Source organism: Polistes canadensis, unplaced genomic scaffold, assembly GCF_001313835.1.
Source record: "Polistes canadensis isolate GaletaPanama2010 unplaced genomic scaffold, ASM131383v1 scaffold_70, whole genome shotgun sequence".
Taxonomy (NCBI): Eukaryota; Metazoa; Arthropoda; class Insecta; order Hymenoptera; family Vespidae; genus Polistes; species Polistes canadensis.
The window spans coordinates 346,945-370,417 of record NW_014569617.1 but is presented as its reverse complement, the minus strand read 5'-3'; the positions used below and the strand labels follow the sequence as shown (position 1 = coordinate 370,417).

General features: G+C 30.8%; 4 protein-coding genes across 12 annotated transcripts in view; 2 read left to right on the top strand and 2 right to left on the bottom strand.

The window, feature by feature from the left end:
- The first annotated feature begins 11 nt into the window (after window positions 1-11).
- On the top strand, window positions 12-1,225 carry LOC106786259 (DNA-directed RNA polymerase II subunit RPB11). The gene is made up of 4 exons (XM_014747445.1): window positions 12-456; window positions 525-614; window positions 712-886; window positions 963-1,225. The coding sequence occupies exons 1-4, from the start codon at window positions 404-406 to the stop codon at window positions 996-998; spliced, it is 354 nt and encodes a 117-aa protein (XP_014602931.1). The 5' UTR covers window positions 12-403; the 3' UTR covers window positions 999-1,225.
- Window positions 1,226-2,135: 910 nt separating this feature from the next.
- Window positions 2,136-18,146, bottom strand: LOC106786254 (CAP-Gly domain-containing linker protein 1). 6 transcript variants are annotated; one of them, XM_014747430.1, is made up of 22 exons: window positions 17,863-18,146; window positions 17,123-17,260; window positions 13,572-13,640; window positions 13,060-13,212; window positions 12,786-12,977; window positions 11,976-12,177; window positions 11,328-11,544; window positions 10,614-10,658; window positions 9,211-9,351; window positions 8,960-9,124; window positions 8,055-8,075; window positions 6,694-6,868; window positions 5,948-6,619; window positions 5,756-5,874; window positions 5,324-5,636; window positions 5,093-5,244; window positions 3,370-5,012; window positions 3,183-3,273; window positions 3,048-3,078; window positions 2,791-2,962; window positions 2,543-2,721; window positions 2,136-2,376 (listed from the first exon to the last, which is right to left on the bottom strand). In XM_014747430.1, the coding sequence occupies exons 2-22, from the start codon at window positions 17,232-17,234 to the stop codon at window positions 2,330-2,332; spliced, it is 4,911 nt and encodes a 1,636-aa protein (XP_014602916.1). In that variant the 5' UTR covers window positions 17,235-17,260; window positions 17,863-18,146; the 3' UTR covers window positions 2,136-2,329. The 6 variants fall into 6 exon arrangements, with proteins under 6 accessions (XP_014602916.1, XP_014602917.1, XP_014602918.1 ...); XM_014747431.1 differs by lacking the exon at window positions 8,055-8,075 and having other exon boundaries at window positions 17,863-18,145; XM_014747432.1 differs by lacking the exon at window positions 10,614-10,658 and having other exon boundaries at window positions 17,863-18,145.
- Window positions 18,147-18,445: 299 nt separating this feature from the next.
- Window positions 18,446-20,718, top strand: LOC106786257 (myeloid differentiation primary response protein MyD88). Its single transcript, XM_014747441.1, has 7 exons — window positions 18,446-18,504; window positions 18,596-18,925; window positions 19,037-19,233; window positions 19,309-19,404; window positions 19,480-19,604; window positions 19,689-19,857; window positions 19,950-20,718. Exons 2-7 carry the CDS (start codon window positions 18,816-18,818, stop codon window positions 20,483-20,485), a joined length of 1,233 nt encoding a protein of 410 aa, XP_014602927.1. The 5' UTR covers window positions 18,446-18,504; window positions 18,596-18,815; the 3' UTR covers window positions 20,486-20,718.
- Window positions 20,719-22,661: 1,943 nt separating this feature from the next.
- Window positions 22,662-23,473, bottom strand: part of LOC106786255 (sterile alpha and TIR motif-containing protein 1) — a 34,180-nt gene continuing 33,368 nt past the window's right edge. For 3 of the 4 annotated variants that reach the window (XM_014747439.1, XM_014747437.1, XM_014747440.1), the window contains one exon: window positions 23,379-23,415. The gene's annotated coding sequence lies outside the window, so the exon portion shown is untranslated. Of the gene's footprint in view, window positions 22,817-23,378; window positions 23,416-23,473 lie in introns of those variants that run through there. The other variant, XM_014747438.1, reaches the window with a different exon arrangement.

Genomic DNA, 23,473 nt, shown 5'->3' with positions numbered 1-23,473 from the left:
CTATTACATATTCCGAGCTCTCACGAACTTACCCGAATAGAGACGACCGCGATTTTACGACTCAATTCGTGTGTTCGAAAATTTTACAATGTATTTTCATAAGATTCTAAAATATTATTATCATTACAATTTAATGTGTTTTAATAGAATTTCCTATGTAATCCTTGGTTTTATTTAATATTAAACTATGTGCATTTATGAAAAATATATAATCATATTAGTTATTGCATGTCAATCGATATTCGTCGTGTAGTACGAAACACTCAATGATACACGTAGTACTCATTTCAAATGAGGTGTTGTAGGTGTTAGCGTTATTACCTTGTTTTGTTAATAGCGAAGTGAAAAAAATATATTAATATACAACAAAAAGATACAGTTCTTTTAAAAATTTAATATAAACATGAATGCGCCACCAACCTTTGAATCATTCTTACTCTACGAGGGAGAGAAAAAGTAAGAAACAAATATTTATCTAAATCTAACCTCAAAAAATTCTATCTTTTGGTATTTTTAATTAAAAGGATAATAAAGGAGCAGGATACTAAGGTACCAAATGCAGCAATTTTCACAGTGAACAAAGAAGATCATACTCTTGGAAATATGATTAGAAAGTATGTTATCTCTTTTATAATATTATATCCTAATTGTACCTTATACACTCTTGTTTTGATTTGATAAAATATAACATAATTTTTGTATTTATTTTAGCCAACTATTAAAAGATCCTCAAGTTTTGTTCGCTGGTTACAAAGTACCTCATCCATTGGAACATAAGTTTGTAATTAGGATACAAACAACGTCAGATTATACACCACACGAAGCTTTTATGCACGCAATAACTGATCTCATAGCTGAATTGTCATTATTTGAAGAACGTTTTAAAGTAGTTATTTTGAAACATATAATTGCATTCTAATAAAAAAACACTACACATAACAGTTTTTTATTTTTCATTTCAGGAGGCGATAAAAGAAAAAAAGGAAGGATTAGATTAACGAATTGGAAACTCATTATAGGTATTTACCAATTAATATAAATATACATATGAATATGCATCAGTAATCGTTCAATTTGGGTTAAATTAACTTTTAACTATTCAATTGACTGCTCAGCCTAATTGTTTGCCCAAAATGGATAATAAATTACGACAAATTTTCTATGATATTTATCTCTAATAAAATATACACTATTATACATAATTTGAAAAAATTGTATTCTTGAATATTTACTGCATTTCTGTATCAATTTTATTTCATCATTTTTTTTTTTACAAAGTACTTCCTTCGATTTATTTTTACACAAATTTTTTATGGCAAGTTTATAAATAGATATATATATATATATAGAATGACAATAGTCCAAGATAATAATTGTTTCTTTTTTCTCTCTTTTATACTGGAGTATTCAATTTTTACGAGATTTAAATAACAGTTAAATTGTTAAAACAATTATCAACAAGAAAAAGACTGGATAATCAACAGTGGAATACCTTCATATTTGTCAGGTACAAAAAAGCAACAAGCAAATTATGTGAATGGATAAAAGAATATCTTTTCCTAACATTATAAATTAATTTGTATAACCAAGAAATTATTAACGCGTTAACTTATACAACCAATATCAACTTTTATCCTAGGACTAACATATCATATAAATAATCTATGAAAATAAAATATATTTCATAGCAAATATATACGCTGTATACTTGAAAGTATACAGTGTATTATTAGAAACGAAATAACTGTGTGTGCCAAATATAAATACCTATATAGAAAGAGAGGAACTACTTATTAAGAGTATTGCGCACATTTTGTGCGTAATAAATATTAAATAGGAGATGCATCGATTGATAATATAAATACTTATGTACATAATTACAATTGTGGTTTTTTTCGTATTCAACTAATATGAATTATTTAATAGATCTGCTAGTAGACAACCCTGTCTATTTTTTCCCTTCAGGACCACCACTGTTAACATGTCTTTAAATAAGATTTTATCATGCCCCGGTAATTAACAATTGAATCAATGTAAATAGAAAATAAATAGCTGCTCATTTTCGCAAATCTAAATACATTGTGCTTGTGACAGCATGGATAGGAAGATGCATTTTCTTGCTTTTTTTTCTTTTCTTTTTCTTTCTATACAAAATGCCTCAACTTATGCAGAAATATTAATCCTACGCGAAGGAAGACATGCTCACATATTAGGACCTGATTGTATTTCTCTGATACAAAAATATACTCTGCAAACTTTAACAAATTTCTTTATATAATTAGGATTTCTGGCAAGCATTGTAAATAGGACTACAGATAACAATACGACGTTAATATGTTTCTGTATCATCGCAATCACGTGTATCGTGTCCGAAGGCTGTAAAACAATTAACATGTGAAATTATTAGCACTTATCATTTTTTTCTAGGATAACATTTGTGTCAGGATTTCTTTTTTAATACACTAGACATGCATTATTTGATTTGAAGGCAAATTTAAACAAACAAAAGAAAAAATAGTAAAGAGTAAAATAGTATTCTTACTTTCGCAATTTTCACAATACGGTCTCTCCAAAGATGATTTCTTCGGAGATTTAATGATTTTCTCCGGCTCGGTAAAATCTTGAGCTTGACGCGGACAATCCTCTGTTTCGTGTAAATCAAATTGATCGCAAATATCACAGAACATACGAGGTGCTTTATTTCGTTTGTCTAGGGTGGTCCTATAACAATTTCTTTTTTATGTAATTGCATTTACATTTATTAGTCTAAATCAATAAAAGTATACAAACCGATTATAATCATCTGCTTCATTTGCGGGTACACCCATTTCTAAAACTTCTATTTTACACAACAGAGTTTCATTTTTTCTCTGCATATCCACTATTACAGAGTTTAGGAAATCAATTTGGCCTTTAACTAATTCGTTTTCTTCTTTCAATCTTATCACCTCGATATCTTTATCTGTTAAATTAAATAAAATTATAATGTTAATAATTATGAAAATAGTATTATAATTAATTATTATAAGTAATAGAGAGTAATATACCCATTTGTTGATTCACGTCACCACCAGCTGCCTAAAATGTATCATTTCTATATTATTATTTCATAAAATACAAATATTACAATAACACGAGAGATTAATTAATTTTCAAAAGAAAAAGAAAAACTAGAAACCTACATCGAAATTATTTTTTATGCTTTCGCGTGATAATTTCAATTGATTCGTAGCCTCAGATAATTTTGAAGCAATCTGTTTATTTTCCTTCTCCCTGGAAAAAGAAGATAGAAATGAAAAAATTATAATTTAAAAAAAGAATTCAAAAAGAAAAAATGGGAAAGAAAAATATAATTTGTTTAGTACATACAGACGACTGTGTACTTCTTTCAATTGGGCTGCTTCCGTCGTAACAATATTTAATTTTTCAATGAGATTTTGCGTATTTTTCTCCGCTTCTTTCTCTTTACTTTTAATAGTATTTGTTAACATATCAATTTGACTACGTTGTTCCATAATCAATTTTTCTAGAGTATTTTTCGTAATTAATAAGTTTGTGTTTTCTTTACGCATTTCTTCAATTTCATTCGTCATAGCTTTGACTTCTTCTTTCTTCGAGTCTTCTTTAGCTACCGTATGTTCTTGCTTGTCTTGTAAAACTTTTAATTGTTCTTTTAAATTATTCATAGTTATTTCGTTGGCATTCAAATCAGCACTTTTAGTAGCAAGTAGTTGTTCGAGCGACTCTTTAACTTGTACCAACTCGTTCCTTTGTTTCTCACTTATTTCTAATGCAGATTCTTTAGCCTTAATATCACTTTCCAACTTATTTTGTAATTTAATTATAAAGTCTTCTTTAGTGTCTTGTACATCTTTTATTTTGTCATTTAATTCAGCGAGTATATTGTTCTTAGTTACTATGTCAGATTGCACATTCTTTAATTCTATTTCTACTTGTTTTAAATTATCTTCTAAGCGAGTTTTATCTTCTTCAGTTTTACGAAGCTCATTATCTTTCTCCTTTAGTTTATTTTCTAAGTTATGTAATTTATCGTTAATTTGTATCAGAGAATTTTTCAGCGAATCTGATTCTACAGTTAGCTCTGAAATTTGCGTTTTACGTTGTTCAGCTTCCGCTTGTGCGATAGCCAATTCGTTACTCTTAGTTTCTATATTTTCAGTAGCGACAACTAATTTTTCATTTAAATCTGCGACAGTATTTTCCATACTATTTAATGTGTTAACGGTTTCTTGATTAGTCATTTCTCTATTTAAATTAATCATTTCTTTTTCTCGTCGCAAATCAGAAAGCGCGTCATCCAAAGATTTGATTTTCGAATTCTTTTCCGCAATAATAGAATCAAGTTTAGTACGAGCTTCCGTTTCCGAGTTTAATTTGTCAGTTAATTCTTCGATCGACCAACGACTCGCACTTTGATTAGCTTCCAATTTTACTTTTGCTTTTTGCAAAACTTGTATTTCTTCCTTCGACGCGATTAGTTGCGTCTTCACGTCGTCCAATTGCTTTTGAAGATCCAAAGATTCTCTTTTAAACGACTCCTCTGCAGTTTCATACTCTTTACGAAGAATAACTTTGTCTTCCTCAATTTTCTTCAATTTATCGTTAAGATCGGAAATCAAGTTAGATTTTTCTTTCAAACTTAATTCCGTACTCTTAGCAATTTCTATTTCATTGAGAAGATCATTTTCTTTGGATTCGTGTTTTTTAATCTTCTCCGAAAGTTCAAGGCAAAGTTCTTTCTCTTTGATTAATTGAGATTTAATATTCTCCGTTTCTAAACGCGATTCTTGCAACAGAGAAACATTTTTATTCAATTCCTTTTCTGTATTTTCTAGTTTCCCTTGCGTACTTGTTAAATCTTTTTCCATTTGATACACCTTATCCTGCAATTTATCAATATCTCTTTCTTTTTCCCGCAACTCATCGTTGTATTTCGTTAATTGCTCGGAGGAATTGGCAGAGCTACTTATCAAGTTAGCTATATCTAATTCCTAAATTCAATGGATAACATTTGATTATATTTTTGTTTTTTTTCTCTGATAATACAGCACTTAATATAGTTAATACTAACCAATTTATCTTTTTGGGAAGATACATTAACGAATTTTTCTTCGGCCCTTGCTAATTGTTGATTTAAATTCTCTATATTCGATTCGAATACACGTAGTTCGCTTTCCAAATTCGTTTTAGTTTGCTCGGATAACGTAAGTGCATATTGTAATTCTAAAAAACCAAACAACAGTTAATATTATCATATGTAGGATTATCGTGTAATTGTAAAAGCTCTTCCATTTACTGTCACCTGAATTCTTTTCTACGAGATGTTTTATCTCTTCGTCTTTGCTCTCGACTAAAGATTTCAATTCAGAAATCTCCTTTTCTTTCTTATTGAGTATCATCGTTTTCTGCGACGCGTCTAAATTAATCTCTTCGATGTATTTAGATTTCACATCGATTTCTCCTTGAAATTCTTTCTTTAATTCTTCGATTTGCGTTGTCATAGAAGCTCGAAGTTCCGCAAGTTCTTTGTCTTTTAATTTTAATTCTTCGTTTAATTTTTCTAAGTATGCAGAGGAATCTGTTGCCGTAGCTCTTAACATAGACAAGTCTTCTTCCTAAATAAGAACAAAATAATAACGCAACTAAAATAAATAATAAAATATTCTTTCGATCGATTAAAAATCAAAGAAAAAGGAAAGGAAAAAACATTCATTGAAAATCAAATTGCATTTACCAATTTTTCTTTCTCTTTCATTATCCTGTCCGTATCTTCGGCCGCGTGTTCCTGAATTCGAAGTTGATCCGCGAGCAAAACATTTTTACTTTCGGCTGCTTTCAATTGTACATTCAATTCTGTAAAACGAACGAATCAATTTGATTTCTTAAAGAAAATTCGTATTTACTTATGAAACCTTTTATATTATACCTTCAAGTTTGTGCAAAATATCGTTCAATTCTTTGTCCTTTCTATTATACAAATCTTGCTGATTCGATAACTCGTTCGAGAGTTTTTGGGCTTCAGAAATTTTCTCGTTCAATTGCGAAGATATTTCTTTGAGTTTGGAATCCTTTACATTTAATTGTTTACCAAATGATTCGGAAAGTTCATTAATATGTTTCATATTCTCAGCCTTCAAATTTTCCAACACGTTGCTCTGACTTTCCAAATGTTTTTGAGACTCGCTAGTCAATTGTTGCGATTTCATTTCTATCTGTTTGTTTTTATCTTCAACAATTTTCTCATATTCCACAATCAACGATTGTTTCTCGGTCGCGTGTTTCTCGTTAACATCCTCGATCCTTTTCTTCATCTCCGTTAATTCTTTCTTCAACGCATTCGTATTGATCTCAAACTCTTGCCTCATGTTTTCGATGTACATTAATTTCTCTCGAAGGGTTTCCTTGGTTTCTTTCAAATTATTTTGAAGATCGTTTTCGACTTGTTTCTTCAAATTACCTTCCTCTTCCTTTTCCTTCAATTTTACTTCAAGATTTTTCATTGATTCAAGATATTCTTCTACCAGAACAGTTTTTTCGTTGACTTGTTTTTCCAACGCATCTTTCGTTTCCTTCAAATTTTCGTTCCGATTACGTAGATCTACGTGGAAAAGATTTTCATGTTATATGTGATATCTTTCTTTCGTTTTTGTTTTTTTAATTATTTATTCATACCTTCGAATTCTATTTTGTCTTGATTACTTGTTTGACAACTACGTAAACGCGCAAGTTCTTCCTCAGCTTCGAATAATTTCGTACTGTCACGTTCAAGCTGTATAACCCGTTCCCTTTCCTCCGAAAGTAGTTTCTCGAGTTCCTTGATTCTGTTTTCATTTACTGTATTTATTACCTAATGGGAAATACATATTTTCTTTTTACATCACGGAGAATCTAATCGTCGTGTAGTAAAATCGTAGATTATAATATCGAGAAGCACACTCAAAACTATACGAAAAGCTATGTTGTTCCATCCGTATATACGAATTTTTCTATAAGACTTTTAGAAATTTTGATAATCAATTTTTAATGAAAAATAAATCAAACAAACATATAAATGAACGAAGATGTATGTATGTACAAAGCAATAAAAAGAAATAAGAGAGAATAATGTAATTAATTGAACGACATTTTATAATCAATGAAAAATATGTTATTTAACAATGACTCTTTGTAATTAACAGTAATACATATGTGTGTGAGTGTATTTGTATTTGCGTGTAAATGTGCGTATTTGCGAGGGAATGTAAATGAACGCAACAACTCATAGAACCAATTAAAAAAATAAATAAATTAATAAATAAATAAAAAAGTGAATAATAATACTGCACGGTGGTGATACAACGAGAGAAAAATGAATAAATAATATAAGAAATGAACGGTTACATTACTTTGCGGTATCTTCGATATCGTCGATCCTCGACACAATCTCTGATATAATAATTGTTAACAATATTTCATATTATTTGCGCAAAGCATTAAACGTATATAGCATAAATTAAATTAAATTAACATTTAATAGGCGTTGCAAAGCAAAGTATTGTTTATAGATTATTATAAAAAATAATAGTTAATTCCTTTACTACAAATCTAAGAGATTCGACGAAATTTTAATTGTTGAATACATTTTTTTGTGCCTTTTGTTTTTTCTTTTTTTCTTTTCTTTTCATTTTCTTTTTTAAATAAGTTAATTAAACGCAATAATTGTTTCAACGAAACTCTTTCGTTTTTTGGAGAGCAGCCGTTAATGATAATTATACAATTAAACATGAATTATAACGATCTAAGCGTTACTTTGATTTCGCGAATTAAACAATGAGAGAAACTGAGACAAAAAAGGACAGAAATGTAAATAGATAGGGAGAGAAAAAGAATAAGTAAATAAATTGAGAAAGAAAGAGAAAAAGGAGGATAAAGAGTTCTCGTTAGATATGATTTCGAATGCTATGGGACACGACAAGAGTGATAATAATACAAGCGGTGCAGAGACACAGCATGAACCCCTCTTCTGATTCAAATGGCTGCCGATGCATACTCACACTTTGATCACTTCTCTCTTTCTGAAAATAAACCATAAGTTTTCTGTGTTAAAGCCAATGATGCATTGATCGTTTTTTCGTTTCCTACGAAGAAGCACAACAAAAGTTCTATTTAAATGGACAATTTTTCTTGTTGTTTTAAACCAAATTTTTAATATATTTTTTAAAAGTTCTAATCTTTATTTTTTTGTGTGTCTCCATTCGCAAACCCAACACCGATTTTACAATCCCAACGAAGCTGTCAAATTCTATACACCAAGCTTTTACCAATATCCCATAACCATTCATACAAAAATGTATTTGATTTTTCTAAATATGATAATATGATTAGAAGAAATTAAATTATCATCGTATATGCGTGTGTTTAGAAAATATCCAAAATAAAATATATATATATATGTAGGATATTTTTCGTAGCCCCACTCTTATTCGACTTTTATTTCCTCTTTATTCCTTTTTTTTATATCGCCGTTTCTCGTATTCTCCCACATCCACGCTAAACACACGCATGTACCCATACTCTCTCATTTCTCCGCACCGTAACAACAGAGGAGAAAATTTCTTATAGCTCTACCTACCAGAAAAACATCTTTACTTATTCTAGAAATATTAATGTATATATTTAATAATGATCGTTCTCGAACATTCATATCGTAGCGTTACTTCCCTTTATATTTATCCACACTTTTACTTATGAATTTTCTCCAATATCCCACATATATATTATTTATTATTAAACTCACCGGAAAATTATTTAGGAGCAATGAGTCTCCTTTTTCTTTTTTTCATTTCAAATACATATGTATATTATATTATCAATATTCGTAAAATATAAGATAATCATTTCTTTTTTTCTCTTCGTCGTCCTAATTAATTTCACGGATATAATTTTTCTCGAAACTTACTTGTATGTCATCTTTATTGACGGATTCTTCCTCAAAACGGAAGAGAAGGTCCTCGCATTTTCTTCTTTCCTCTTCTAACTGTATTGCCAAAGTGTTCTTCTCTTCTAAAATTTTGTTAAGGGCCATTTCCACATTGAGAACGGTCTTTTCCATCTCCTCGCGATACTACAATTTTAAATATCATTTCTTTTTCTTACCAATTGAAAATATGTAAATAATGAATAATTTAATTATCTATGATCTTTCTCTACCTTATCATATTCTTGTTTAATTAAGATCACAGATTGTTCCGCTTGATCAGCCTGATTAGCAGCTTTCGTGACACGATCCCTTTCCAAATCTCGTTCTCTTCGAAGAAATTCAATTTCCTGTTGTTTCTCCTTTAACATTTCCTAAAATGGATATATTTTATTCTAGATTACGACCTACTTGTAATTCATTCAAATTTTAAATAATCCTATTTACAAAAGCTCGCTATATAGCATTTGAATATAAATATTGTTAATTGCAATACGCAGAATTTAAATGAAATTGCATATATTCGTATACACACATTTTTTACACGTACATTTCATTAATGCATTTATAAATATATGTATACGTAAATCTAATAAAAATGCTATGCTTGTTTTGAGTCATTAACATAGATTTAGAAACATGATTCATTAATAATAATTGTTTTAATTCTAATCTCATTAATATGTAAGCCAATGTTTATGTTTGATACGCATAAGTTTACGTAACAACGTAACATTCGTTCTGTCTCTCTCTCTCTCTCTCTCTCTCTTTCTTCTCGAGAAAAAAAGAGAGAGAGAGCTCGTCTAACTTTGTCTAATCGCATTTAAACTCACAGCCATCCTTTGTTATTGGCAAATCCTTGTACTACTAAATAACCGGTTTCAAACTAATACAACTAAAACAATGCCCCTGCATATATATATATATATATGTAAGCATGTATGTACGTGTATGTGCATAAGCATCGTATTAATATTCTTCTATCATCACGTATGTCTAACAAAGTGTCTAAATCAAACGCATACGTGTTTAAATTCCCGATATGCATTTGCTATTAACAAAAAACGCAGAATATACTCACCTCAATTGAAAAAATGTAATTCTATCGAGGACGAGAAAAAGGATAGAAAGAAAAGCCGAAAGGATTTTATTGAAAGGTATACGTGTAATACAATTATTTTTTTTCTCTAAAAACGATTTTTCTAATTTGCTTCTTTTTTTTTAATCTAAGAGACTTTGTTCTTTGATGTTTAGACAATAAATTAATTTTTACTACGAGTGAGATAAAACTATTTACATACCCACAGAATTAGATTTGTTGTTCAACTATCTACAAAATGAATAAATAATAAATACAATAAACGTGTATTATATGTTTCATTATGTACATTAAAAAGGCAGCTTCTAATCGCTAAAAGTATCTAATCGTTTTAGATCAACTATCGAGATTACGATTATGCTAGTTTCATAAGTAAGATTATCACAAGGCGCTCTTTATTAATTGTATTCTACTACAAATTCTACCGAATACCATCATAATATGCTCGGTTATTATTAGATTGTTTTTTTTTGCTTTTGCTTAAAACTAATTCATTCTCATTACATGTCATTAATATGCTACTAATCGTGTTCTCACCTGCAATGAACTTTGAATGGGTGTCGACGTGCGCATACCAGGCCGCTGGAATATTGTATGCAACAAAAATTCAATCATGCACTTCGGACAACAATACATAAACACTCTTCTTTTGTTGAAACAAAATATGGGGAGAAACATAAATAATAAGTTAACAACTAAATCTATCATTAGCGTATCACTAAAACAGAGATTCGAATTTTGTCGATGACAAATGTGTCCCGATTATAATTCAACGATTATTATACTTATTAATTTGTGTCTAAAATATTCACATATATGTATTAGGTAAATTAGAACATCAATTTTGTAGATACGAGTACTCGAGACTATGTCATTCAACAAAAACCGAAGCAAACGATATTAATCCTCTATTTCAAGAAGAAGAAATAGGATTAACATGACTAATAGCAATTGAAAGTAACAATAAGAGGAAAAAGGACGGATTTATATATATAAAAGGTACTCCAAAATTCTTAGCGAAGTAAAATAAGGGGTGGGAATAGGCTAGAATGATAAAAGAAAAGATGCAATAGCATCTGTGTGCGTTGCCGTGGCAAAGGACTTCGTGCAAAAGCTTCATCATACTTTTCTCTCTTTTTGTAATCTTATCGTTGCTGTCCTCGTTGTCGTCGTTTAATTTTATTGTTTTATTGTTTTTTAGTGTTTCTCTTTTTAGCGACAAATTTGTCACTCTGGCATCTTGAATCTTACCCTCGTAGCGCCTGTAGAAATTTTCGAGCCAACAATACTGCTGTTAACGCTGGAAATCGAGACTAGTGACTCTCGAGAATTTGTCCTCTTCAAAGTCGAGTTAAGTGCAGCACCGGACGGCCTGTGAACCACGCAGGATGTTCTTTTGTTCAAGGGTGACTTACTGACCTTATGCATTGGTGCAAACAGGCCGTATTTCGGTCGACATTCGAAGTACCTACGTTCAAATATATTACACATGGTCATCGTCATCCTCATCGTATCCTACCCTATCTTTATTTTCATTCTACTTATTTATTTCTTCTTAAAAAAAAAAAAAATAAAAAACTATTAACTAAACTATGGTAACAATACTACTATGCACATTTAAAACGATAAAGAAAAATTCATTCGATGCCTTCTCAAATTCTGAAACCCTTATCGATTTTGTTTTAACTCTTTCTTAACTAGCGACCCATATAAAGTTTCCGTATGAACAACTGACCCTTGTATGGGGGTCGTGCTATACACATGCTAATGCGAAACAAGAGGGGATAAATAAATTTATTAATCGATGAAGGCTTGAAGGAATTTCTAAGATAATAAAAAAAAGATGAAGAAATAAAGTAGACGAATGATATCGAAAAAGTAATCGAATATTTAGCCGACCTTTGATCATTGACAGAACCATCATTTTTCCCAAGAGGTTCATCCAATTCGATTCCACACCATTCTCCAGACGCAAACTCTGTTATTCCCATATAACGAAGTACTCCTGTTTTGCTGCCCTGACTGGAGGATACTATGACCCTTTCACCTATTTTCAGATCCCTTTGCGACACCGTCGACGAAAGGCTGGTCGTCGATGCGTCTGCGTATATTTGCGTTAGGTAATATTTATATATTTACACGAATTAAATACAATTTTAGTCTTTTTTTGTTTGTTTGTTTAAAAAAAGGGACATCTATACATAATGCGTAATGTTTTAAGCTAATGTCACGTAATCTGCTCTCATACATGTATTTGAAATAATACATTCATTCTTAATATATTTATTTCTGAAACTTGTTAAAAACGTAATAGGGAAAAATAAATGTTAAATATGTTCGAGTTGATATGAAAGAAAAAATATAAATAATAATGTCAAATTTAAACATAGCACGTAGCAAGACAGCTAAATTTGCAGACAACTGCAAATTGCTAAATGGCAAGGCAGCAGTTATATCGTAATATCTAAACTAACTGCATGTATTCTACATTAATGTACTGAGACAGATCGTCTACTTAATATTATGATTTTCATTTAAACAAAATATAAAACAAAAAAGTAGCACTTTGAAATAAAAATAATGCTTAATGAGTGGCTTTCGTGATATATAATATTGGTTGATCAAGCAAAAAGGATCATAGAAAGATGAAGGACAGCAATAAAATAAAATCTTAGGCGTGCGACGAATATTTGTGGCATCGATCCTTACTCAAAGAGGGTGAAATGGACTTGATCAAACATCCCCTTGTACTGTCTGGTGGAGTCGTAGGAGTTCTTAGAATCGGTGACGATGATGATTCTGGCAAAGGTTGTCTGGTCAATCTCGTTAAGCGTGAGAAAATGCCACGTTTAGGTTCGCATTGAAAATATCGACAGCCGGCAACAGACCCATCGTTCTTTCCTAAAGTATCCAATTAAATAGATTTTGTCTCATCATCGTTATCGTCATTATCATCATCTTCTGTTTCTTCTTTTGTTCTTACCAATGGGCTCGTCGAGTACCACACCAGCCCAATCTCCCGGAGCAAATTGTGTTTCGCCGATGTAAGCTATTGAACCGGGCTTCGTGCCACCAACCCATACTCGATCTCCTATTATGAAGCTGTCCGTGTCCTCCGTCAATACGACACTAGTATCTATTATACAAGATTTCATTCTATATAGCATTTCCCTCATTTTCCTCATTTTCTAACCAATTACTTCAAATCACGCACGCGTCTTTGATAATCATTCAAGTATACGCATTTGTCGTGCGACAAAAAAAGTACACTTTACTTTCTATTTACTTGGTCAATATTTTGTAAAATAAAAACGAACAGGTTTGTTGAATATTTTTTTTATTATAAATACTGACCACGTAAATAGCAGAGTTTTTAGAGAACTGTGAATTTATTGAACAGTCAACATTGATGAACCCCACACTTTTAAGAATAGAATAATTTCGATATAAAAAAAAAAAGGACACAAAGAAAAGAAATCTACAAAGCCAACCTACCTGATCCTCTGCGCAATCCAGCCTCACTTAATTTACGGCCATGCGCTTCCCAGAGGTGATCCATGCTGTCTGTGGTAGTTGCCATGCAAAATAATGCAAAACATACTCAAAACGACAAACTACATGCGCCCCCGGACGTGTAACACGAAGCCATAGAATTTTATTCCAACCTTAATTCGATTGATTTCTTTTTTCTTTTTTTGTCAACCCTTAAATGTGTATGATTTGTGTGTGTGTGTGTTCATAGAATTTCAATGGAGAAAAAAAACTAAATGAAATATCAAATGTATTCTTAAATCTAGAACCATAACAATGTATTCATTTGAAAGTTAATTAGCCAATCGGCGAGTAATTTCCTTCTAATCGATCTAATCTTTTCTCTGCTCCGCTACTTGCATCCGTTCGCTGATCTTTAATTGTCAAAGCAACGAATCTACAAACGGAAATTGAACGAGCAAGAGAATCCTTATACGAGTCTCGTTACGCAAAAGGACGATATATGTATATCTTGGACGATATAGAAAGTATGCGTGTAGTATGTCTATGATCGATTCGATAATCGATTAATTTCGAACGTACGTTTAATAGACCGGGACGTATAACCATTTAACACCGCCTGGCAATATTATTATGCGAATGGAATACAATATGATGTCTTACTGTTTACATTTCCTGTCGAACCATACTAAACATTATAATGATATATCGTTAATGATTTATGTAATAATGACAACCGATTTATCGTCCGATCGATAATTAAAAATTAATAATTAAGAATACATGCTACGATAACGATACGCGCTATTAATTTTTATAATAAATTATTTATATTATGCCTATAATTATACCGATTAAAAATATTGTATAGAATGAAAGATTTTGAAATTCTAATTTCTGGTAGAAGAAGAGACGTTCCTTTTAATTTCCAACTTTTGTATCGGAAAAAAAATCCAGAAAAGGAATCGCTGGTATGTCCGGGTCTATCTCTATTCGATATCGAATGAATTATTTATGAGTACTCGTGGGAGTAGAAATAATATACTAACATAAGATCAGATCTACTATAAATCGTCGTAGTAGTAATCGCATAAACGCACTTGCGTAGGACGGCGCCTATGTTCAACGAGATTATTTCACGATTACGAACGGATAAACACGGTGATGTACGTGAGATTCTCGACATCTTGGCATAACAACGATTTTCTTTATTTCGTGATCGAGACTTCTAAGAATGAGAGATGACGTTCGCTTGATAACGCGTTAGATGAAAATTATTCGATTATTCTAATTGAATTTTTTCATTTCAACAAAAAAATAAATATGATGATGATGATGTCAAATGAAAGAGGAACTTCTTTCGATTATTGTATCGAACGATGTTTTAAAATGCCAAGAAAAGTATTATAAAACCGGCTCTATAATAAATTCACACTTGGATAAATATTAACGAAGACTAAAACGACCAACAACCAAGGGACACGGTCATAAACCGTTAATCTTTCCATATTTAGACGGTGGTGTCATAGTTACGGAACACCATGGAGTAGAATGTTGATTACATCACGACTACTACCGCGAACGATTTTAATCTTTCGAGGAAATGTCCAGAAATTGAAGGAAAACTTGTATCATTTCCTATCGTTTTTAATCGATCAAACAAAATTTGAAAGAAAATCAATTTATTTCATTTATTAAAATGCAACGATTATAATTTTTAATCTCATCCGAAGTATCGAATTGAAACGGCGCTGCGTTGAAATAAAGTAAATAAAAAAAGAATAAAGTAAAATCGATCCGGTTTGAAAGGATAAAATGGAAAATGAATTTTATCATTGCCTTGAGTTTCCCTATCGCGTTGCGAAATATGAACCAAACGCGATGGGAGAGATGCCATTTCGTGATTACGAGAAAGAGACGAAGATAAATAAAAAGTGGAAGAGCAATGAAAAAAATAACAAGAAAGATGAAACGAATGCTTCGAAATCGAAACTACAATGTGAACACGTATAATGAACAAGACGGATTGCATAAGCAAATGCATATATGTATGCATGTATTATGCGTCATGATCGAGAAAAAGTAAGCGTGTATTCGTTAGTTTGTTCTTCATTCTTCTTATTCGCTTCTTCGCCCCTTAGGCTACCTACTTGGACATGATTCTCAGCTAAGGAAACCTCTGGACATGATCGAATAAGGCGAGATACGTGCCCTCGATGCAACTCTCTTCACTGCGATTCTTTTAACACGTCTCTTGCATACAATCGTTAAAGTCTCGCGAATCTTCTTACCTCATCCTACTTTTTTTTTCAAACTCATTCAACAATTGTAAATAAAATCAAGAATTTTTATATTTATATATTCTTCTTTGAAATTTGATTGAGATCTGATTATGTTTTAATTCATTTTTAAATTGTATATGTTAAGGCTTTGATCTATGAGATCTTAGAAGCCTTTTTGTTTTAATTACATTATTTCTAATGTCTATGATCCTCTATGAAAATATTAAGACATTCCTGTGACTCGTGAAAGTCTGCAAATATTATTTTAATTCAAGTCCATCTCTAATGTATACCCTACATGTTAAGAAAATAAATAGAACGATATTATTTCAAATGTTACACGAAATACTACCGTAAAATATCACTTTAAGATCGTAGCCAAGAAAAATAATGAATACACACTCACTTTCGATGATTAGGAACTCGTTTGAACAACCGGTTGAAAATCGTGTTAAGTTTCGGAATCGTTCGAGTATGACAATATTTTTTTTTTTTTAATTCAATTACAGTATGCAAAATAAATTTCTAAAAAAAAGAAAAGAAAAGAAACCCAAAGTTGTTCTCGCTTAACAAGATTTTCACCAGAATGAAAATCGTACTTGCAGTTTAAATAGATCGATCAGGAACAATATTAAGCAGGCCTATTCAGGTGAGATGCGTCGCGTTGAGAGGTGGAAGAACGACTTACAAGAAGCTCGCGTGTTCGAACTCGTAAGAGCATTCGTTCAGGTTCGTTTCAGGGTCTCGCAAGCGTGTATCGTATTCTCGTACGTAAGCTGACGTAGTAGATTGGTGATCTGTTCTCGTTACCTTGTAAATGGAGACTGACAAAAGCGATATTATATGGATACGAGTATAGTAATTCATCGAAACGACTAATCCTATATGTCTCCATGCTATTTTTCTATATTTTCATTATAAAGTAACTGCAGTTTCGTATTACATTGTATATACAATGTATGGTCTTTTTGTATGTATATACAGACAGCTTGGCAACCCTTTTTCTTAAAGCATAATTCTATTGTGCTAACTACTCATTTTCTTTAGGCGTGTGTATAAATATACAACATATACCTACATTATATAAATATTTAAGTATCTAAAATAAAAGAAAAACATTTTTGATAAAATATGGTGACATAGAAAGAAAGAAAGAAAAGAGAAGAAAACCTAATAATATCGAGTGAAATATGAAAGAAATAAACTGCGATACACACGAACATGCAAAAGAATAATCATTTTTTCCTCTGTTTTTTTTTAATTATTACTTACTGCCTGATGCTTTTGGCGATGACGGAGGAATAGATGGTCTCGGTGGCAGTGTACAACATGGTCTACCAATTTTCGAAGGTGGTCTTATGCCCGATGGCTTTGCTTCCGTCATTTTTGGATATTTCACTTATTCGTGCACTGAAATAAACACACAATCAACTAATTAGTTCGATTTTATACAAGGGAAATGTTTTGCGGATGAGTGTATGTTTGTAACATTTTAAAGGAAGATTTAAATTTTGCCGCCATAATTTTTCGTTTACCAACAAATGCAAACCAACATTGATATTATTTTTTTCACCGAAAGATGACGCACAAATACAATTCAACGTTGATGAGCGCATAATATATAGAATGTTCTATCTAAATTCAGAAAGCTGAGTAACTTTAAGCGATAAATTAAATTGCGAAATATTACTATTTTACTTTTTATTTTACGAATATAATAATAACCGTTTTGTCACAAATATAATTGATTATTATGTATAAACATATAATTATCGGTGTCTAATGAAATGTTATACGTGCAAATTTCATAACGTATAAAACATTTTAATTAAATTCTTATTAACACCGAAAATTTACAACCTTTCGATACGAAATATTAGAAATTTAGATCAATTTCTCTGAAACATACAAATAAGAATATTGAAAAAAAAGAAAAAATGTTCTTCGCATGGTGGTTAACCTCAATTATGTTGATTATTAGTTTAGGGTTGTTGATAAAAATGTATCCTCACCTTAATTAACACTGCAGAGTATAATTATATATTATTTGTTGGCACTTTCCATTTAGAACAATCACATTAATCACACTGCCGTTATCTCGGTGAAACGGCGCGACGAAATTCTCTTTGATACTCAATTCGCGATCAACGGAAAAGTGAAGTTAGATGACAACCACTATCGTAAACAAGTGGGAACTTGGATACAGCGCTCATATGGTCAACTATTGAATTAATTTACGAATCCTTATTTCCACTCCTTTTGAAAATGTAATTGTTGTAAAACAAGATCGTTTAACAGTATTTATCTTTCAGTACCTATAAGAATATTAAATTACAATAAAATTAATCTGCTGATAAAGATATGTACACATTTCGATTATTTCAAATTTAGTTTGGTTATAAACAAACGAATTATCGTAGAATTTTTATAAATATTATTAGAATTTTCTATTATATGAATTACTGCTAATATTCACCTTAATTAAAATATATTCAATGAGAGAAATAAATGTAGAAAAATAAAACGTAGAATACTGCGTAAGAGGCGTCTTCTTTCTTATTTTTATCATGCTTCTAATTGGTTTTTGATACCACTCGCTGATTGGCTCCTCCGTTTCAACCTCTCCCACTTCCCAATGAAAATGTCTCGTATCTGTAAGCAATATGTAACAAATTAATACATTGTTTAAATAAATATAAAACAATGATAATTATTAATTGTATTAATAAAAAAATGTTATTTTAGAGACAGCTGAAGTAATGTGTGTTCGGCTTAAGGAAGAGCTCAATGTTGACACGTATGTCTACTTCCGTTTATCTATTATTCTTACGAAATAATTATTACCTGAAGTGGTGACTGTCTTATATACATTTTCCAAGAAAAATCATTTAAATTTACAAACAAGATATTATTAGATTCGTCAAGTGTTTTAATTAAAAGTAAACTCCGATTTAATCGCTAAACAATGGATTTGTCAAGTGTACCACTCACCGCATTGTCTCTAAGAACTAAAAATGCTATTTCTAATCTGTTAAATCCAACAAAATTTATTCCAAGTGATAATGGTTTACCAAGGTAATTTTTATATTATTTTCACTCTGTTCTTGTTTTGTAAAAAAGAAAGAAACATTTATAATGTGAAAGAGATATGTCAATGTCATTAATTAGATCATTTTGTTATTACAGAGATTGGAGGGGCCTCGCTCACTTGGCAAATATAGAAGGTGAACTGCTTCCTCTTGTGTCATCGCATTCTGATCCAACTGCATTTATTCTAAATGCTATAGCGCAAAAGAAAAATGATAACAACATAGCAAATTTTCAATGTATGTTATCTATACTTGAAAGGTGGGATATTATTGATGATATTCAAGAATTCATCGGTTGGTAACTTTTGTCCTGTGTTCTTATTTCATGTTACATTGTATGTATACTGTTACATAAAATCAATATTACAGAAGAAGACACTGACAAATATTTAAAGAGTATACAAAATTCTCAGACGACAGCTGAAGCGATAGAAGAAACCATTGATTCTAAAATAATTACAGTAGGTTGGTATCAAAATGACATAACATCTATTTTCATAATATGTTCTGTTATCTTATCAATTATTTTATATTTAACAGATGATCTACATAGAATTAGACAAGGTTTGGAAAATCAGAGATACGATGCACTTGTTTTGTATGCAGATGAAGATGTCGACTTTGCCTATGAAATGATTAAAAAGCTTGAAAATCTCGATATAAAAGTGAGGATAATTGATTAGTAAAAATAAAAATTGTATTACAATATCAAACGATATTATAATCTTTGTGTGAAATATTTTTTATAGCTTTGTATAAAAGATCGAGATCTAATCGGAGGAATTAGTTTTGAACACGAGGCTGTGATGACTCTTATATCGGAGCGTTGCAATAGAATGATCATAATAATCTCTCCTAATTTTTTTAAGAGCTCTGCAAACCAATTTTTTATGAACTATGCTCAAGCTGTAAGCATTGGTATGTATCAAAAGTTTAAATATATTTATATAAACAAGTGTTACTATATGTATTAATATATATTCGAATTTTTATAAATCGTTTCTTTGCAGATAAGCGTCAGAGAAAAATTATACCCTGCATGTACAAAAAATGTGTATTACCGCCTCAGCTAAGCTATATGTTTGTTCTTGATTATACCAAAGTCGGCTTATATGATTTTTGGGGAAGATTAAGAGATTCTATTCAAGTTTCAAATAAATTACAAAGTGGAAATGTGGAAGAAACTAAAAATGAAAATCACGTAACTACATGTTTGTCATCTTCCAATAATTTAAATAATTCCATCAAGGTTCCAAATAAATTAAACGATGGAGATACGAAGGAAACTACATCTTATATTCCAGCTCTGAATAAATTAAATAATTCCATTCAAGTTGCGGAAAAATTAAATTATGGTTATATGAAGGAAAGTAAGGAAGAAAACCAGGAAACTATTCCATATTTGCCATCTCTTAATAATTTAGATACATTAAGTATTACGATAGATACGACAGAAGTGAGCAAAAAGAAATCTAAAGAAAAAAAGGCTAGTGGAAAGAAATCGAAACATTTGAACATATTCAAAAAAATTCTACTAAAATCATGAGAGATTAAATATTTCTCGATAATTGTATAAAACTTCGTTTATAGTGTACATATGTAAATACTTGAATTTGTGACTATGTATGTAACATATACAGAATGATTCACTTAACTTGGATCCTGGATCAAGTATCTTATGCTCCCTTCGACGATGGGTTACGGTGTAAATAACAAATAGTTTTCTATAATTTTTATATTTCAATTTGAGATATCTTATATTCCTATATAAATCTCTATATATCTATATTTATGTAGCAGATTTATATAGTTTTATATTCATAGTGAATTAATATTAATTATTAAAATGTAAATTTTAATATATAATAAAATTAAAAACTATTAAATCTAACATATATATTTAATTGATATGATATTATATAATTAAACGAAGAAACGCTTTATTAAAATTTATTCGAAAAAAACATGAAAAGAAAAAAAAGATATATATAAATATAAATTTAGTATATGTTAGTTTAACTTGACAAAACTTTGGTAAATTATATATAATGCATTATAAATGCATAAATGCAACATATACCGAAACTTTACGAATAATATATATGTATATATTTTAAATTAGATTGACTGTAAAATAAAAATGTAAACATATGTATAAAAAAACAAAGAAAAAGAAAAAAAATGATGTCAAAACAATAAAACAATCTCGCAAACTACCGTTAAAGTTGTCACCTTTATTTTCAAAGTTAGCTGCATTTAAAACAACCTTTATATTTTATTATAATATTGCTCGTTACACGAGTACGGTTGATAATAAAAAAAAAAGATATAACTGTTCTATAGAAAATAGTATTACAAATTAAAATATTATCTAATTACAAGTTTTAAGTGTTTCTTTTTATAATACAATTCATTAATGAAATATAAAATAAGGCACCTGAAACAAGTAGACCATTATTTGTGTTTGTATCTCTTCGAAATAAAGAAGATAAAAAATCTCAAGAATTTTTCTGGTCTCGCTTCGATTTCTACAAAGACACATTAATCTTAGGCACAACATTATACTTTCATGCTGTCTGTCATTATACACGAAGTTTAGTTTCATCTTTTCAACGCGTATTCATATTTCCATCAGTAAAACACAAACGTACAGGAAATTTCGTACATATATATCATTTTTTTTTGTTCACTTTTTCTTTTTATCTTTAAATATACTCTCTATACACATAAATCGTTTTTTAACAACTAGTACTGTTCTGATGGAAATATGAATAAAAAATATATAACATCGCGGTGTGGTATCATCGAAAAAGAAAAGAAGAAAAAGAAATATTGTAAAATTATTTAATAAAAGTCTTGATATCACTGCGAACTATTAACGCGCGAAGGTCGCGGTATTTATTACCTCTTAATAAAAGACCGCACCTTATTAACGCATTTGTCCATAAAATTTCTTTTTCTCTTTGGCTCAGCTCCTGCCGGCAAAGATAGCAACGAGCCTTGTTCCTTTATTTCAGCTTTGTAATCGTTGGACGAAGCACTTTCGTTCGAATCTAATCCCGCGCCACAGCTCTTTGCTTTTAGCAACGTTGATTTATCTTTTACTATCGTCATAAGTCTTTCCTGTATTGGTTCTACACTATTATCACAAAGCTCAATGGTTTGCTGCCTGTTTTGAGAATTTGTCACCTCGCGATCGTCCCTTAAATTCGACGATTCGATCTCGCCGTCTGCACTCGTGCATCTATTAAATTGTTTAGGCAACAACATCGTTGAATCGTCTTCTTTGTCGTTCCTTTTTTCCGAGGACGAAACTCTCTGATTCTTCTCTTCCTTGGACACTTTAGAAATTTCCAACAGAGAGCTAGACATTTTTGTTTTTAAACGTGGAACAGGTAATGGTAAATTTTTATTATCCTTTGCCTGTTCAAAACTGTTAGACTGTTCGGATTGTTGTTGAGTTTTGCGAGATATGTCCAAATGTTCATCTCTAGTTGATTCTAGACTTGGTGTTTGATTGGTGTCATTAGAGCTACCTAGATTTTCGTTGTCAACTTCATCATGTTTATTCTCTTCCCCCTTATCCAATTCTTCAGTCTTTAAGTGTGAAACTACGTCATCCTCGTCCAAAAGCCCATCCAAACTTTTGGATCTTGGCCTTGGCACTGGTTCAGGTTTAGCAACTGGCAAGATTGATTTCTTCTCATCTTGATCTAAGAGTTCTAATGATCGAGATCGCGTAGATGGAGAAGGTGGATGTCGCGGAGGTCTTCGTGGTACTGGACTTCCTCCAGGATGCGTGTGGACGAATTTCAATCGAGGTGACGTTGGTGGTAAACCCATTAACCAACGGGACGGACTCGACGATTTTCTAAATCTAGGATCAAAGTAATCTTTGATTATCATCTCAATTGGATCATCATTATTATTATTATTATTACTAAACGAGATACATTTAAGCAACATTGGTTCTTTACAGAGATACAATTACTAAATATAAAAGATAATGAAATATTGACGCGTTTGTGCATCGAAAAGAGAAGAACAATAACAGCCAACAATGAACATAATTCAACATTGAATTTTACAATTCAATTTGTATCTTACAAATTCATTGTGCACGATGCGATACGAGCTTGATTGCAAACAAAATGTGCCATCAACAGGAGAGCATTATTATATAATATAATCTGAGTAATATTTAATTGATGATTACACCAAATTTCATACATACTAATAACGAACATTGGATTGTGCGAACAATGATCTAATTTACATAGAACATGCATTAAAATGAAAACCTATATACAAGCGTGATAATACGGACGAGTGACAATGATTTCATAACAGATAGGTGGTGGAGAAACAAGGATCTATTCACAATGGTGCAGTTTAAATATTCATATAAATAAAAAAAAATATCTTGTACGCTAACTGACCTAATAGTGATTGTCTTATCGCGGTTCATAATCTCGGCTGTAGAAAATAGAAATTAGTTGTGTTAGTATTTGAATTCTTGGTATAAATTCATAAG